The sequence below is a fragment of the Pteronotus mesoamericanus genome, unplaced genomic scaffold (genome assembly GCF_021234165.1).
Source record: "Pteronotus mesoamericanus isolate MK-2021 breed Mesoamerican mustached bat unplaced genomic scaffold, CSHL_Meso_final scaffold_36, whole genome shotgun sequence".
In the NCBI taxonomy this organism is placed as follows: domain Eukaryota; kingdom Metazoa; phylum Chordata; class Mammalia; order Chiroptera; family Mormoopidae; genus Pteronotus; species Pteronotus mesoamericanus.
In genome coordinates this window covers 17,726,010-17,743,237 of record NW_026555313.1, presented here as the reverse complement: position 1 = coordinate 17,743,237, position 17,228 = coordinate 17,726,010, and the positions used below count along the sequence as shown (strand labels likewise).

The following is a 17,228-nucleotide window of genomic DNA, read 5'->3' as shown; positions in this document are numbered from 1 at the left end:
TTCAGGCAACATGAACCCAAGGCCCTAGGTTTAGCTGATCTTGTTCACAGGTCAAGAAAAAAAAATAACGCAGGCATTTCCACATTAAATTCACATGACAGATCCTCACTGAATTGAAATAAATTCCAGTTTGACCATAACAGCTGTTTTTTCTTTCAATTTTTATTGAACACAAGTATTCTGACAGAATGCAAAGTCAAAATTCTCAGTTAGTACTCAGTATTTACACCAGTGAGAATGGAAACAAAGGTGGTCTCGATGTTTCACTTGGTAAAAAGTTTATAACAAGAGAGAAGGCCCCCGAAGTTGGGAATGCTGGGTAGGGATGTTAATGGAGGTCTGAAAACCACCATCCAGACAGACAGCCTAGAGTGAAAACCTGGGACTTGGAAGGCTCCATAAAAAAGTGTGAAAATAGAGTTCCACTTCAAAAGCTGCGCTATGTACACTACGCCCGTCAGTATGCGGAGACCCGTGCGTGGCACCTGAGTGCCCCTCCAGCAGAACGTGGCCATGCTGGCATTTATGTGAATACATATGTATGGCACATACACATATAGACACATAGACATTGGAAACTGGCAGAATTGATCCCCCCTTCAAAAAAATTAAAAGAGAAAAACTATAAGCTTTTATCTCTTAACATAAAAGATAGAATATCTTGAAAATAAAGTGACTCCCTCTTTGATTTTAGAGGAAGCATTGCTCTGTTTTGTGGTTTTTTTTAAAAATTTGTTTAAGGAAAGGAAAACTCATGCATGTAGAGACAGATCTATGTATAATGGGAGAGAGGCTGACCAAAAGGTGGGAAGTCTTGGGTTCCAGCTAATGGTGGAGCCAGGGTTCTGGGTGGAGGGGGGTGATCTGCTGTCCTGGGCCAGGTTATCTGAGGGTTGACTATACCTCTTTTTCTTCCTAATTTTTAGAACAAAAATCAGTTTGTTTGCCTAAACACAACTGCTCTAAATGAAATGCACAGTCTCCATGAGGTATAGTGTGGGTTTGGCCTAGATGCTCAAAGCCATTAACATCACAAGATGAAGGACTGATACCACTGACAACCTGGTGACAGGAAGAGCCCACCACTCCCTGCTGGATCTCCCGTCTGACACCCAGGAGTTCCCATTCTGCTGTGTGCTCTAAGAACTGTCTTCAAGGTACTTGCTCCTGAGGGCCGATGCATTTGAATCACAGATTTGTGTAAGCCCTAGAGTCAAAGGGGCTAGAGCAGTGTGGACTGGGATCCTCCATTTCCATCCCCAGGAGATGAGAAAATGCAAAATAACCCCACATTTAGCAAGTGACAAGACCATAATTTTTCACAGTTTGAAATTATAAGATAGCATATCGCCACTGATCAGATTGCAGAAGTGTCAGAACCTTGGGGAGTGTGGCCTGCAGATTGGACTCAGGGGAAGTCTTGCCACCCTCACCTCTTGCTGTTTGTACCTTCAGAAAGGAGCACACGCTGAGTCCTGATTTCTGTTTACTTAGCATCATGTTCATTATTATAATCATTTTAATTCATTTTTGTTTTGTTTAAAGGCTTCAATTCCTTTTGAGTAATTTTTGTGTCCTGAATATTTTTCTCTGAACTATCTGCTATACCTTCCACAACCAAACTATGTTGAAGTTTTATTTCAATACTATGACAAAAACACGTTTCACACTAATATATTCACGCATCCACAGTGCACAAGCTTGCAGTTCTAAAGTAGAATGAGAAAAAAAAGCAAAATTTCTATACAAAGGGCTGGCTTTTCCCTTCTCCCCCCTCCCATCCCCCTTAAAGTTTCTGTATTTTTTTCCCCACTTTGTTTCCAATCCAGGAAAGTTGTGTTATGACTCCAGACAGCAGGTTGGCTTTTTTTCTCTTTTGTTTCTACAATTGCTGCCTAAGTGAACAGAAGGCCGATGTTACTTTACTTCAACAGATTTCCAAAAAAAGACACTAATTCCCTGAAGCACACATGCTCTTCCGCTCAAATCTAGATTCTGGGCTCAAAAGAAAATTGTAGGTATATATTTTATTTGGCTTTCTACGACAAGGGGATGTTTGGGGTAAAAACGTGTGTTCACCAAGACCAGCCCCAACTATACAATCTTCTCTGCTTCATTCAACAAAGCCTAAAGAATCCTTCAAAAGGAAGGACAGGAAGCCCGGGAGCAGATCCTTTTTCACAGGTACAGGCAGGTGGTGGCTAATCAGAAAGTGGTCTAACCCCAAAGAAACGCAAAAAACCCCCAAGGTCCAAAAAGCAAAACCATTGTAGAATGAGATGGATTTTCACCTGAGTTGGATGCAGGCAAAAATTTCAAATCATAATAGGGGGGTGCGCCACTGTAAACAATCATACTATAGAAAGTTGTCCTGTGCTAAAGCAAGCCTGTGATGATCCTACCCTCCTATAGGCAGTACTTGTAACTTAAAAAAAAAAAAAAAGCTGCTATTTTACATGGACATTTAAACACAATTGAAGTTAAACATTTGTCAACTTGTAAACACTGGAAAGCAAAGTTGGCAGAAAGGGAAAAGAAAGAACAAAAGGAAAGGAAAGAAAAAAGAAATCTGAATACTGCAAATTGAGATCTACCCCCAGAAGCTGCAATTTGGCATTTGGCCTATACAACAGGAGTCTACGTGGGAACTGAATTCAGCTAGAAAGGGTGACACACTTTGCATACTGAACAAATACAAAGTGAACAGAAATTATAACTTATTTGTGAGGTTTTACAGAGTTCAAACTCGACTGAAAGTATAAAAATAAACTTGGACTTTGTTCATTCGGTTAGTCTTAGTGCCTGGAATCTCTCTGAAACTGGTCTGTGCCAATTGGGCAACACCAAGTGCAGTCTTCCTAAACCTAGATTTTTTTTTTTTTTCTGAGCTTCCTAGATTCTTAATTTGGGGTCCTTTTGTTTGATTTTAAAATGGTTTCAGGGAACGGAGTGTCCTAGTTTGGCTGTGGGTTTAATCTTTTTGTCTCTTTTTCTTACAAGTGAGCGCACAACAAAGGAACCCTTTCTATAAATATACAAAAAGGAGATCCCATGTTTATCTGTTTAGTTTTTTTTTTTAAAGGCAAAAGACACTAGAGGGATGAGATATGTGTGTGTGCACGCGTGTGTGATATTGGAAATGCTCTGGTGAAGCTGTTGTGTCACTTTTTATTTTGATCTTTGCTCATCTCTCGTCACCCATCATGCTTTGCTCTCGTTCTCCTTTGTCTGTGTGGCGTCATTGGGGACCGTCTTGACTTCGGCTGGCGCTGGCTTCGTTTCTGTCTCCTGGCACTCCGACTTTGCTTCTACAGGGCCCTTCCTGCAAAGAATTGGGAAAAGAGCGCTGAGACCGTGGTCTGGAGGAACTCATCCTTCAGCCAGCTCCTCTGGAGGGGCTCCAGTTAGAGCAGTGGCCTCTAGCCTTGGCTGCTCGTCAAAATCACCTGGGAGCTCTAAAAACCACTGATGCTGGGCCTTTCCCCAGAATTGGTCTGGGCACAGTGACTTTTAAAAGCACCTAAGTGACTCTAACGTGCATCCAAAGTTGAGAGCCACTAAGTCAGGGGAATGGGATCGTTCCTGTTCCAGCCCAAATCTGATGCCAGGGCCTAGATCATTACCTGAGGTGGTAGAAGGGGGTAGCAGAAGCAGCCTTCCTTGCCCTGATGGGCTGCAGTAGCAGTAGCTAGCTCAGCCTGGTATAAATGAGGTGGGCTGGGCTGGGCTCCCTAGCACTGTTTCCAGGGGACACTTCTGCAAACCACCTGCTCTTGCATGTCTGCACCCCAACCTACTCCACCCACCCTACCCTGTAGTCCACATTTCGTGGTGATTCCTCTGTGTCTTGCCTGGACAGGGTGAGAAAATGCTCTCTGTTCCTGGGAGTCTGGAGAGAGACTAGAGAGGGCTGCCATGCTATAGGGGAAGTGAATGGGGTCACGGGTTGAGTGGGCAGGGCTATTGGAGTCCTTTTCCTTCCTGACTGAGATCAAGGCTCCTGGTAAGGGTCCCCTCGCAGCTCTTGGGGGCAGCACCACAGCTCACCTGGCATCAGCCTCAGGAGCATTGATATAAACCTAGGTCTGACTCTGCCTCAGTCAGTTCTGGGATCCAGAGTCTTGTCTAAGGACACAGTGGGGCAGGCTCAGACCCAAGCCATAGGTAGTGTTATTGCACGTTGGCATCACATTTAAAAAAACTGTAAACTTAAGGACCTTCCCTTGAACTTGAAGACCTAACAGTCATTTGATACTTGGGAGCTCTGAGTTCTCCCAGCCATTCAAGGGCAGGAGAAACAAGAGTAGATAGGGTGGTGTGTGTGCATCTGGGTGGGAGTGTGCAGGGCCTTCTGGACCACATCCTCTCCCGACACAGACCTGCCTCTCTGCTTCCTGCATAATGGTGGTATTCTTGTGGGGACCCAGCCTAGCACTGGATAACACGTTGACTGCCTATGGGCCCCAGGGTGGCCAATAAGGGCACCTTGGTCTTCTTAGCTCACTTCCCAAATTATGCTCATCTGTGGCTTGACTGTAAGGGTTCCCCAGGGAAAACAGATGCCACCGCTAGGACGATGAGGATGAAACGTAATTAGCATGGCCTAATTAGTGTGCAGGAGGCTGCTTGCAGGGGCCTGCTGCGCGTGCCTGCTTTCTCTGCCTTATCCCAGCCCTTTGGTTGACAGTTGCCTCAGAGAAGCCCTGGGTTAGGCTGGGGACACATCTAACAAGGAGGACACAGCACAGCACAAACGCACACCACCACGGACACAACCCGACGACAGCAGACAAAGAGAGGCCGTACTCGGTCTTTGCTGGTGCAGGCGGAACAGAGCTGTCTGCCGTGGAAGGAGCAAGCTCAGGGGCTTGTCCACTGGCCCCAGCGGCAGGAGCAGGAGAGCCCAGGGCTGCAAAAACATCCTTTGCAAGGTCAATATCTGGGGTCTTGAAGTTCCCTTCGTCCATTTTAAAGTCCTCGCCCTGGGCAGGATTTGTGGTGCTGATGGAGGCACCCTCGCTCTTCGGGCTAGTGGGGACCGTGGCTGCCTCACTTGGGCTCTTCACTGCGCCAGGCTGGGTGGGCTCAGGGTCCGGGCCTTTGGTGCTGGGAGCCTCCTGCTTGACCTGGGGGGCTTCTGTGGCAGGGACAGCTGCTGCTGCTAGGGGACTGGCTGCCCCGGATGAGGTGGGGGCTGGAGTGGGGGCTGGAGCAGGGGCTGGCTTGCTCACTGGGGGGGCCTTGGAGGCCTCACCCACACTGGCAGGGGCACTTGGACTGAGCACAGCCCCCTGGTTAGCCAGGACACTAGAAGACAAATTGCTGGCTGCAGGGGCTGAGGTTGGGGTGTCGCTCAGGTCAACGAGGGGGGCCACCTTGGGAGCTGAAGCTGGGGATGGGGAGGAGGTGGCAACCCCGGGCCCCTTGGAAGGGGTGGCCTGGCTGGTGGGCACAGAATTTGAGTCAGGTGTGGCCGTGGCTGGAGGGGCAATGCTGGAGGTCAGGGTGGTGGTTTCACTGGTGGGGCTGTTCTGAGCAGTGGCAAAGGTTTCGGTGATAGTGTCAGAGTTAGCAGTGACGGTGGTGACAGAAGGCAGCATGTCCTCGACAGTGGCTGTGGTGTCAGCAGGCAGCCTGTGGGAAGGACAGGAAGTAGAAGAGAATAGACAATGAAGCTGAGACAAGACAGAGAAGTTGGGGGGAAGGGCTGAAGCCAAGGAGGGGCTGTGGGCAAGGCATGCAGTTACGCACAGGCACGGACACAGGCCCACAGAGAAACGAGGACGTGAGAGGAAGCACACGCCCAGGCGGGCAGAAGAGGACACAGGAGACGACAGAGAACGCAGCAGTCGTCTAAAAGGGACCTGCTGGCCCTTCTTCCCTGATGACTCCCTCTACTTCTCTGCACAGGACTCCCTGTCAGGGCCGCTCTGATCCCTGCCTGCATCTCGACTTGAGGAGAGGCAGCCTTAAGTTCAGTGTGCACCACTGCAGGTGTCTTAAGTCCCCAAGGAACCAGGCCCAGCTGTCCTGCTGCGCTCTGTGGGCAGTGATGGGGAAAGTTGGGAGTAAGGCAGACGGCGAGTATGCCAAATGGCCCCTAAGAACCATGGGTTCTCCAGCCACAGATTTGGTGCTTCTGTTAAAGTCTATCTACTTCAAACCCATAGTATGTACCCACGATAGGCAGGCAGTCATTACAACCATAGCCAGACACTGTTTCTGACTGAGGGTCCCTGAGGCTTTGGAGCACAGGAGGGCCAGAGAGCTTTACCAGGTCTCCAGGATCCCTCACCCTTTTGGGAAGAATGCAGAAAACCCTAGAGTCTCCAAAGTCCTAAACAGGATTTTCTAAGCTTCTCAAAGCCCAGTCTCCCTCAGGGAAGTTTTGCCCTCTTAAGCCACCTCCAGGATATGCATGTGGGAACAGGGTCTAAGGACCCCACTTATGCTAGAAGCACTCACACCTTCCCTAATACAACCAAGAATTCTTTTTCTCTAGGGAAAGACTGGGGTCTGGCACTTCCAGCCAAGGGTCCTAGAATCCGGGCCTTCAGTGTTTGGCCAGGAGCCATGGGTGAGAAGTACGGGAGTGTGGGCAGGTGATAGGTGGCTGCAGAGGCACTAGCCCCTTCCCACCACGTACTCGGGCTCTGTTAGTGGTGTGGTCTCGTTGGGCTCTGTGTGTTTCCCTCCGTCATGATTTGGGGTCCGCTCCTCCTCAGTTCGCACCTCCACGATGGGTTCCTTGGACTCGTCTTTCCTGCAAAGAGAGTTCAGCTGGTTCAGTCTTGTGGAGCTGGGGGAGGGAGGGCTCCCAGGAAAGCCAGCTATAGCTTAGGCACCTAGGCCTGGCCCATGGTGGGCAGGTGGCCCCCAGAGCCAGGCCCAGGTGCCTCACCCTGAGTCCCTACTCTTGCTAGTTGTGTGACCTTGAGCCTCTGATTTGCTCTCCCTTGTCTCCATTTTCTTATCTGTAAAATGGGTCAAATAACTACCTACCTCACCTAGCTGTTATGAACATTAACTGAGATTGAATGTAAAGTGCTTAGCACAGTGCCTGGCACAGATAAATGCTAGCATAATTTGTATTTATGTACATGTAAGCATATGCCTGAGTATGTTCCTGTATGTGTATGTATATGCATGTACGATGCCTGGTACATGTTGGTGCTAAACAAGCTATTCTCCTGGTCTGTCCCTTATCAACCTGAGCCAGCTCAGCCCAGTGACGGTCTACAAATGCTCCTGCTAACTGGCTCAGGATCCGTTTCTCCAGAGATTCTGGAGGGGACAGCATCTGGATTGTCAGCTCAGGAGGACAGGAATTTTTATGTGTTGTTCACTGCTGTACTCTAGTGTCTGGGAACAGTGCCTTGCCCCTAGTAGCTTTCATTCAATAAATACTTGTTGAGTGATTGAATAAATGACAGCAAGCAAGTGTGCTTCTCAAATGCTGGCCCCTCCATTCAACCCCTACCTCTCCAGGCTTAGCTCTGAAAATGCCCTTATTTTGACCTAGGCAGCGGCTTTCAAACTTCCATGAAATTCTAGTATAGTAGCTGGGGCTGAGCCCAAAAGTCTGCTTTTCAAACAGGTATTCCCCCAAAGGCCAAGCGTTGAGAAACATTTCTCTAATGCTTATTTTCCCTCGGGGTTCCCAAGCAGGGGAACTACTGAGGTAGCTCAGCTGCTGGGCCCTGGCTGGGGCAGATCTGCACTCACGAGAAGGCGGCTTTGCCCTCCTCCATGTCCTTGCCCTTGGCTCCAGGCCCGGCCTTTCCACACAGGTTGACGGCGATGCACATGAGCAGGCCACACTTGTTCAGAAAGTAGCAGGTGATGTCGACAACCACCAGGAGCAGGACAAAGATGACAATGAGGATGCCTACGATGGCCCCGGTGCTCAGGCCTGCGGTGGGACTGCCATTGGCTTGAGTGGGAGGGAGAAAGAGGGATGGCTGGTGGTTAACACACTGGGCTGACACGCTGGCCCCGGACCCTGTAGCAACAGCCCGTGAGGGTGGGGTAGGGCCCACAGGACAAAGCTATGGTGTTTGTGTTCAGACTTACACCTTCTCTGGTGTTATATATGTTGAGACAACAGAGTCTCTTTATGTCTTCAAGAGAGAGGTATGGCTACCTCATCTCATAGACCAGGGGACACAAGTCAGGAGCAGAGTGGGGACTGGGAGGCGGGTCTCTATCTCTGCTCTGAACTTGTGAGCCTCCTCGAGGCCTACCCTCAGCTGTATTCCCACAAGCCTTGGGAGCAGGTAGGTAGGCAGTGCTCACTGGTTTCAGACTGGGAGCAGTCAGGGACAGGGTCCCAAATGGGGTGGCAGAGGGTTCCCTGGGCTTCCTTTGGGCTTGTGATGATGTTAGGTGCAACAGGAGGCCCAATACACTATCCCACATACTCTCCCCTCTTTAGGAACAGCTCCAGAGGACCCAACATGGGGTAACAATGGCTTCATGGTTTATCTCTCTCCACTGCACCCAGGAAGACAAATGTAGCCATTTGCTTTGGAGATTCGGAGGTCTCCCCAGTTCTTGTGGGTCAGGTGAAAGGTCTGGGAATACTCACCATCTAGGAGCTCAGGCATGTTTGGATCAGACTTTAGCAAAACCATCAGACTCACCCAGTGATACTCACCCCCATGGACAGGTGTGCTCACACTCAGGACAAATGCGCACCATAGACGGACACACATTCTCCCATTCGAGCAGCTCCCCGCATCCCCAGTCTGGCTGGGCTCACTGTGGATGACTAAATCTCTATGTCTTACTCCCTTGGTGTCCACCTAAAATCCCCTGGGACCCTGGGCTATTGATGGTATTACAGAAGGGCCCCAGGCTCAGCTCCCTTCAGCTGCCCCCCAGTGACTGATGCTATTTGCTTGAGGTGGACCCACCGACTGGTAGGTGACTCCCACCAGAGTGTGGGAGACAAGCGCGTATGCTGCAGGCAGGAGAACGCACACAGAGCTCTGCCTCTAAGTCCATGTGGAAACAACAATCCCACACTGGAATGGGGGTACTTCTGCTTTGCTTTTCTTCTGGAAAAAGAAAGTTCCAGAAATGGCAGCTTCACACTACCACCACACCTTGTCTGAAGCTTCCGGTGTCCACAGGACCCACTGGGATCACCCAGGTTTCTTGACAGGAGACAGGCCCTGTGGCCATACCTGGGCCTCACTATGCCTTTGCTGAGCACCAGGCCAGGTCTGTGGACTGCCAGCATATACACACCAGATAATGGAACGTGTAACCCAAGGCAATAGGTGTCACAGATGGGCCACACATTGTTCTTTTTATCATGCAGTGTGTGTCCCTGGGGCGGGAACTCCTCTGCTCTAGGGGTCTCTGCTCAGCCCTGCAGCCGGCAGCAGTCCCACCCCACTGCTCCTTGTTTCAAGTTCCACTTCGTGGTATGGGCGGCCAGCATAGTGTGACCGAGATGAGCACTCACTCCACCCAGGGCCCAGCTGGGACTCAGCTGGAGAAGACCCCCGGGCTCTCAAACATGTTCGGACGCTTTGGGGCCTTGGTCTTGCTTCCTGGCCTCTCCTCCTCAGGGCTGTCTCTCGTCCCTTCCTAACCTGCACTGAAGATTTCAGCCTGTCCCCCAGGAAGGCTCTGAGGCTGGCAAAGGGCTCTATGCTCTGAGGACCCAGCTCTGGCTACCCTGTCTCTGGGCTCTGGCAGAAGGAAACTGGCCAGTGGTCCCTGCTGTGAGCAACAGTGGGTCTTTTCCCTAGCAGCTTACTAAACCAGAACAAAGCCATTCACTCTATTTCCTCATGTCCTCACACATTCTGCCCCAAAAAGCAAAGAAATGCAAGCCTTCCTGATCTGCAGAATCCCTGAATAGGGAAGACGTTATCAGCCTTGGGCTTTCTCTCCATCCCCAGACACTGGGCTATAAGCTGCTGCAATCTCCTGACATCAGTACCCAACAAGTATTGAGCACCTGCATTGAAGAAGGAATCACAGTACTCCTGCTTGTGTATATTTGGTGGGGGGATGTATTTTTGGACTCAATGGCACTCTACATTCTGAGGTTTATATATATGTATGGCTTAGGGGACTTATTGTATGTCTAAAAGGAAAATAAAACTACTGGAAAGCTGCTCTCTGGGTGAGAAAGACTCAGCAGAGTGTTCAGCTTGGTCTCTGGACTCAGCAGACCCAGCGGGAGGCCTGCACTGCCTTGGACGGCCAAAACCAGCTACATGCTGGTGGAGGGGAGGGGAGGGCCAAGAGGTTGACTTGACTGGGGCATGAAGCAAAAAGTAGGGCAGCAGTCTCTCATTTCATTTGATGTAAAATCTGTTCTTCTGGCCTAAAGGCCCAACATGTACTGCGGACTCTCCCCCTCTTACCACCCTTGTAATTCCTGGCACTGACCCACCCCATCTCTGTGGTCCAAAAGGCTGAGCCTTTGCTTTACCTGCTGAACATACCCCGCTGCTCCTGCCTCAGAGCCTCTGATCCCTAACCTGGAACACTCCATCCCTATCACCTCCTGGGTAGCTCTTTGTACTACAAGCCTCAGCTCAAAAGTCACCTCACCCCTATCTCTTATCTACTCAGGCATTTCTACCCTAAATCTGCCACATTACCTATTTTATTCTCTTCTTACCCCTATTTCCCATTTTCTATTCATTTACTTGTGCCCTATAGAATGTCCTGGTAAGTACCCTGTCTGTCTGATGTCTCCTCAGCTTCTAGGAACACCCAACATATAGGAAATGTTCAAAGGAGATTTGCAAATAAAAGGGTGTTTAGCCAGGAGAGGAGACTGCTGTCTCCAGATATTTATGGATGTGTTGTGAGAAGGAAGAGTAGCCTTACTTAGTTTCACCAGTGGATTAAAACTGTGGGGTGGGGGGAAGATTTCAGCTCCATATGAGAAAGAAGGAACAAACAGAGGTATTCAAACACAGTGTGACCTGCCTAGGTAGGTGAGCTCCCTGCTGCTGGAGGTGTTCACGCAGAGGCTGAACACCCCTTGGTAGGCAGATTGCAATGCTCTAGACGAGGTTCCTGCACCAGGCAGGGCCCAGAACAGTGAATGTCTTCAAGTCGTCTTCAACCATAAGAGCCTGTCATTGCACACTGATGTCCTGCAGCACCCAGTACATGCTACAGAGTCCCCTGTGCCAGTCTCCTCCAGAGTATAGACTGAGAAGGACTTCTTCCTGGAGAACTAAAATATTCAGTAGGTTGTATCTTTATTCATTGATTCTTGTGATTTTCTTTTTATATGAAAAATAAACCTCAGTGTAATGTTTTTCCACATACAGCAGAATTCCTGGAGTGCTTTCTTAAAAATTTAGGCTCCGGGGGTTCCCCAGTTCCATAAATCAGGATATCTGGGCACAAGGCTCACAAATCAGGATTTGATGGAGCACCCAGGTGACCCTTACGCATCCTAGAGTTGGAGAACCACTGTTTCCAGCTCTTCTGTCCCTGCATTACAATGAGTAGCAGCTGTTCCTATAACTCACCACCCAAGGATGAGCTGTGGAGTCCCACCTGGTAGCCTTGACCTACTGATGTACTGAATGGATGAAGAGAAAACGAAGACTATCCCCAAAGGAAAAGGAACAACCTGGTTCACCACTCAGAGCCAAGACTTCTAGAGGGAGTTGGGTGTTCCTCGAGATGGAGAAAGAGTGTGTGTAGCCTTTGTGAAAGGAAGCGTAAATAGGGAGAACACCAGGATATAGATGAAAAGGTATTCAAGTCAAACCCACATTCGCTATCTCTTGGTGGATATTACAGATTTTTTCAGTGAAGGTAAACTAGAAGGACAAAGGTCATCTTCTGCATTGTAAGTAACATTTTACAAAAGGAAGAAGACAAAACCTTCTGGGGTCTATCTGCATGCCCCTCCCCCTGACCTCCCTTGACAGACTTGCCTGCACACCTGCATACAAACAGTGCTACTTAACAGCACTTCCTCCCTAACCTCTGGGGTTAGAGGTTAGAGCTGACCGGAACAGTGAGGGTCTGAAGCCAGGACTGCCCATCTCCTGTGGTTTCTGGTGTGGGAGAACTTGGCACTGAATTGCCCCAAGACTGAGACTTACATATGCCTACTTCCTTCAGTGCCTCAAAATGAGAATATGGGTCTCACATTTACAGATAGCCAGTGGTCCTGAGTCACTGTGCCATGGGATCTTGGCTCAGCAGAAGTGCCCCCTACAGCCCATGACGCTCAGAACCATTCAGCTGGGGTTCTGGTTCACTCACAAACCTCTGGCACGTCTGCTTGCTCCAGCCAGGAATCTGCTAACCAGAAAGCTGGTCTTGGGAGCTTTTGGGAAGTGTCCAACCAAGTGTGATTATAAACAGAGCATGGCTTGAGAATGAGAACTTCCTCTCAGATTCTCTCGATCACAAGGTCACTGTGTGCAGCCTCTGTTATGGAGTTTTAAAGAGACCTGTTCATTGGGAAGCCTTGCTACAGAGTTGTTGTATATCTGGTGGCCTAGAGCATACCCCTGACCCCAAAGTGACCACCTCCTTGTTCTACAAAGGCATTTTCCCCTTTTCCTGCCTGCAGGGGACTAGGAAAGTCCAAAGAGGCAGTGACCCACATCAGCTCCTAGGATTGCTGAGAAAAACGCTTTGCTCCTCATTAGGAAAGGAAAGCATTTCCTTTGCCAGAACTCCATTCAGCAGGTTTCAAGTTTGCGGTACAATTTAAATGGCCCTCTTGGGTAATCAAAGTTATCCAGGTAAATGTGAGGTGTAGGGAAAAGACTTTTGACATTTGGTAGGACACACAACTGTCAAATAAAATCAAAACACACTGGAGAGTGCATATGAACTGTTATTTCCTTTAATAATGCAAAGGTGTAAACTTCATAAAGGCCTCGCTGATTATCTACACAACAATGTTAGCATTCTTATTAGTAGAAAAACATGATTCAAACCCGCCACATAAATATTCCCAAAATGAGCAGAGACACCCTGTGGCGCATGGGGGCTGGCAGCGCAGGATACAGGGGCAGCGGCAGGGTGGACAGGCAGCGAGTGCGCACTCCTGCGTGGCTCTCTCAGGGTCGCTACTTTAGGGATTCCTGGCAAGGCTGGGGCTGCAGTCATGGCTGAGAACTCAGTGTCCACTGGGAGTGCATGTGTCCTCGCACTATGTCTGGAAGGGCATCTCAGTACAAACAGTGGGCCTGTCAGAATGCAGTTGCTGCAATGACCCCAAAGTTGCTTCAGCTGAGGTCTGCCTGGCCTGGGATGTACTGAGGGGACAGGGCTATGTAGGCTCCCCTCACTTTGGGCAAGATCTCCAAAGGGTCCCTTCAAAAACTCTGACGCTGTCCCACACCTGTGGGTGGGACTGGGACCTGGTAGGGGGGCAAACCCCTGAGGTGGTTGCTCCTGGATGACTCCTGCCCAAGATGATAGCAAGAGCATGCTGGGAGCCAGGAGAACAGTGACAGGTCACCTGCAAGAGGACTGATCTCTCCCTCCCTTACTCTCTCTCTGGGTCTTGGGAACAGACCTGGGATCCCCACCGCAGGCCTGGAGGCACTGCCTGCCTCTGCTCAGTGCTCTGCCTCTGGCCTAAGAACCTTGCTGCTTCTGCAGCCTGGTGTGAGGAAGCAGAAACCCCGGAGTGAGAGGACCAAGCTGGGGCTGGAGGCAGAGGAGGCTGGGCTGAGGCACTGCCCTGCCTGCGCTGCTGGGCACCTTTCAGCCCCTCTTGTCTGCACTTGAGTCTCTAAGCTGTGAGCGCGAGGGACAGGGGCAAGCACTGCCCTGAAAACCATGGGATCACTTAGATTTCCAAAGGGAAAGTCTCGTCTCTGAACATTAAGAAATAGCAACAGAACTAAAAAATTAAAGAGACCAAAAAGAACAAAAATCAGACTTCTGTGGAGATGCTCAGAGATGAGATACGCAGAATGATATGCGACCACAATGGAGGGATGGGGTTTTTATTCAATAGAAGTTCAATCCCCAAGAACACACTGATGTTACTAGGCAGACTCACCCTGAGTCTCTGTGTGGGACCTCTGTAAACAGCCCCCGCTTGCTCTCTGGGGTAGGTGGGGAGGCATACTCCCCACCAGCAGAGGAGCAGCTGGCTTTCACCAGTTTTAAAAATGTCACTAAAGCCACTGACAAACAGGGTGTTTGGTGCATTTGGGAGGCATGACAGGATGACTGAGTCCCAGTTTATTAACAGTCCAGGCTGCGCAGTCTGGGAGTGGCCAGCCCCTTCCCTTCCGCCCTGTGAGCATGTATGGGGAGGGGGCACGGTTCGTGTCTGGGTCCCAGTGGATGCTTCCAACCTGCAGGACTGACTTATGAGATAGCGCGGGTCACTGTTGAACCACAGTCCCCAAGACATGAGGCTCTGTGCTCATCTGCAGCTGTGCAGCAGCTACCACCCCTTCTGGGAGACACATGCCTGGCAAAACTGACAGGTGTTGGGCACATTAAAGGGTGACCCTTTTCACAGAGACAGGTTGGGTGCTGGTTATAATACCAGGAGCAGAGTGCCTCCCAGAATGTTTGATCAGTCCCAGTAAACACTCAACAAATCTAATTTCTTCTGTTGCATGGGCAACTGGGCGGCTTAATTTGCCATCATGTCATCAAAATGCTCAGAGTGGTCTGGCTCCCTTACCATGGGCACTGAAATGCAAGCAAAGCCAACTATGTTTTGAGAGGCAGAGGAGCATGGGGTTAGAATGGCGGGGCATGTGGGGATTTTAACAAACTTATGCAAGCTTTAGGGGTACTCAGAAATCTTCCTCTGCTACGTCATTTTCAGGTAAGAACAAAAAAAATGCAGTAAGTAGCAAATGTTCAAAAATGTCTCTGTAAACCTACCATAATGCTTTTAAAATGCCATTTAAAGAAAAGAGCTCCCAAATATTTTTTACTGCCACTAAAAGTGTGTGTGTTTGTGTGTAAACGCACGCGCGTGCGCGCATGTATTCTTTATGAAGTGGCACACAAGGATATGCAAATGGTAGAACGGCTGGAGGTCTGGCTTTCTCCAACTGCCAAACCTGCCTCTTCGACACAGAGTGTGTGCTGCTATGGCCGTTCTTCCAAAGCGGGCACTGATCATTCTCATAGGAACTGGGCTTTTAAGCAAATTTAATTTTTTGTGTGTTTTTAAGTTCCTAACAGAGCAAAAGAAGAGTCACTGCAGAGAAAAGCAATGAGACAAAGGTGTAGGACGCAGAGGAGCCTCCCAAAGTCGCTGCAGGTGTCAAGCAATGGGTCCCCAAAGAGAATATGGTTGTTTAAAAACAAAGGTGGCAGTGGGGATGTCCCAGTGACGTCCAAGGTGATATGTGTGACAACAGACACAGGAAGGGGAGGGGGAGGAGAAAAGAGAAGGTAGAGACAGAAACAGAGAAAAAAATAGATAAAAAGAAAAAAATTAGGTCAAATATAGAAAATGCAAGAATCAAAGGTTAATTCAACTTAGTAAATTAAACTGACAAAGATTAGAGAAGAGTTCAGTGCGGTATTATTCCCATCAGGCCAGTTTGAAGCTCAGCAAGGCCAGAAGCAGCACAGCAGGGTGAATTTAGGGGTTAGGGGTCAGCGAGCAAATGAAATTAAAGTGAGAGAACAGATGCCTCCATAGTAAAATACAAGAGTTTGATTAGGATAGTGTTACACTTTGACTAAGGTGAGGTCTCTTAGATATAGTCAATGAACCTATCCACAGCTTTCTAGTCACTAGAGCTTTTTACACATAGTGGCAGAGATGCATTTGATCACTGCAGCATGTGTAGCAAACTGTGCATAAGGAGAGGGGCCATGTTTTCAACCATAAATTGAACTCTTCTTCCTGCTGCATGGTTCCCCACCACAGTGCTATTAGAGAGAATCTAGTTCTGCTCTCCTCAACTTCTATCGCCCTGCTGACCACAGAATTCTACCATGAACGTATGTCTTGTAAAATTCAGAGGCTTTAGTCTCAGGTCCAAATGCAAGGGCTGGGTAAGTCCAACCCAGCGTAGGGCCACCTCCTTTAAGACCTGTGCAGGAGGGTCCCCTAGTGAGGTAAGCGTCCCCTCCAACCCTCTCTAAGCTAATGGGGCTCCTGGAAAATTAACAAGAAGGACTCTGACATTTCCAGCAGGCAGGATCTGGAGGACAAGGCCTTCCCAGAATTTCTGTATCAGACACACACTGCCCCGACTTCTCCAACCCCAGCATGTGAACACAGCAGGTACAGGCCACCTGCCCATGGGGTCTCACCTCTGGAAACAAATGCCATCGGGAATCTGTCTTGCTGCAAAGGGGTTACTCAGGCCTCTCACTCCCCCAGCTCCTCAATGTCCCATAAAGGCCGAGCCGATCTGGACACTCACACCAGACTGTGGATTTCAAGAAAAAAACTGACCAAAGAAGGCCAAGAAAGAAAGGGAAGATGCTGGTGGTCCCACCTCCATTTGGGCATCCCATTATGTAGTCATGAGAACATTTCTGTAGCCCTACCCACTGTCTTGCCTTTGACATTGACCATCTGAGCCGTGACAGTGGAGACATGCTCACCCTGCATGCGCTAAGGGGTCTGCCCGGCACTGCAGAGAGCAGGACCAATTGACACTCTGATCTGTGGCTTCAGACCCACCTGCCAATTTCTGGAGACCCTCCATGTCCATCTGACACACACATTCATGCACGACCAACCATTGGGATTCACACACTGATCTCTTTTTTTTGCTGCTTTAATAACCCACTTTTACACAGATAGCTCTACTGTAGGCTACAGCTCTGTTGTAACCCATATCCTTTCTGGCCTCTCTTCCATTGGGAGGAACAATAGTGACAGCCGAGCTGAAGCCAGGGAAACACTGTAATAGGACAGGCAGACGGGGGCCAAACCTACACCACTGGGAGATCAGAACCCCTTCCTACCATACTTGAACATCGCAGGGGTTATGACGCCCCTCCAACAGGCTGCAGCTATATGCTCTATGTCCACCTCTCCTGCCTGTGGAGGGCATTTGGCTGGTCTGGAAAAGCAGAGAGTGATGTTAGAGAGCTCTGTTTGCTGGGAGGGATTTGGTCAAGGAGGAGACTGGCCATCAGCAGCAAGGTAGCTGGACCAGTAAGCAGAACTCTCACTTTATTCCCGCATTTGAATTGGTCCTGCATCTCTGGTGACAGACCTGCTTGTCCTAGGAGAACTGCTCCCATCATGCTCTCTAGCAGATTGGATT

General features: G+C 49.4%; 1 protein-coding gene across 17 annotated transcripts in view; it reads right to left on the bottom strand.

The window, feature by feature from the left end:
- Positions 1-218: 218 nt before the first annotated feature.
- The window catches only part of NCAM1 (neural cell adhesion molecule 1), a 316,687-nt gene continuing 299,677 nt past the window's right edge, over positions 219-17,228 (bottom strand). For 6 of the 17 annotated variants that reach the window (XM_054592465.1, XM_054592467.1, XM_054592466.1 and 3 more), the window contains 4 exons: positions 7,726-7,933; positions 6,647-6,763; positions 4,807-5,634; positions 219-3,322 (listed from right to left, as the gene is read on the bottom strand). In XM_054592465.1, the coding sequence (XP_054448440.1) occupies positions 3,202-3,322; positions 4,807-5,634; positions 6,647-6,763; positions 7,726-7,933 (1,274 nt within the window). In that variant the 3' untranslated portion in view covers positions 219-3,201. Of the gene's footprint in view, positions 3,323-4,806; positions 5,635-6,646; positions 6,764-7,725; positions 7,934-12,856; positions 15,248-17,228 lie in introns of those variants that run through there. The other 11 variants (XM_054592471.1, XM_054592474.1, XM_054592472.1 and 8 more) reach the window with 2 other exon arrangements.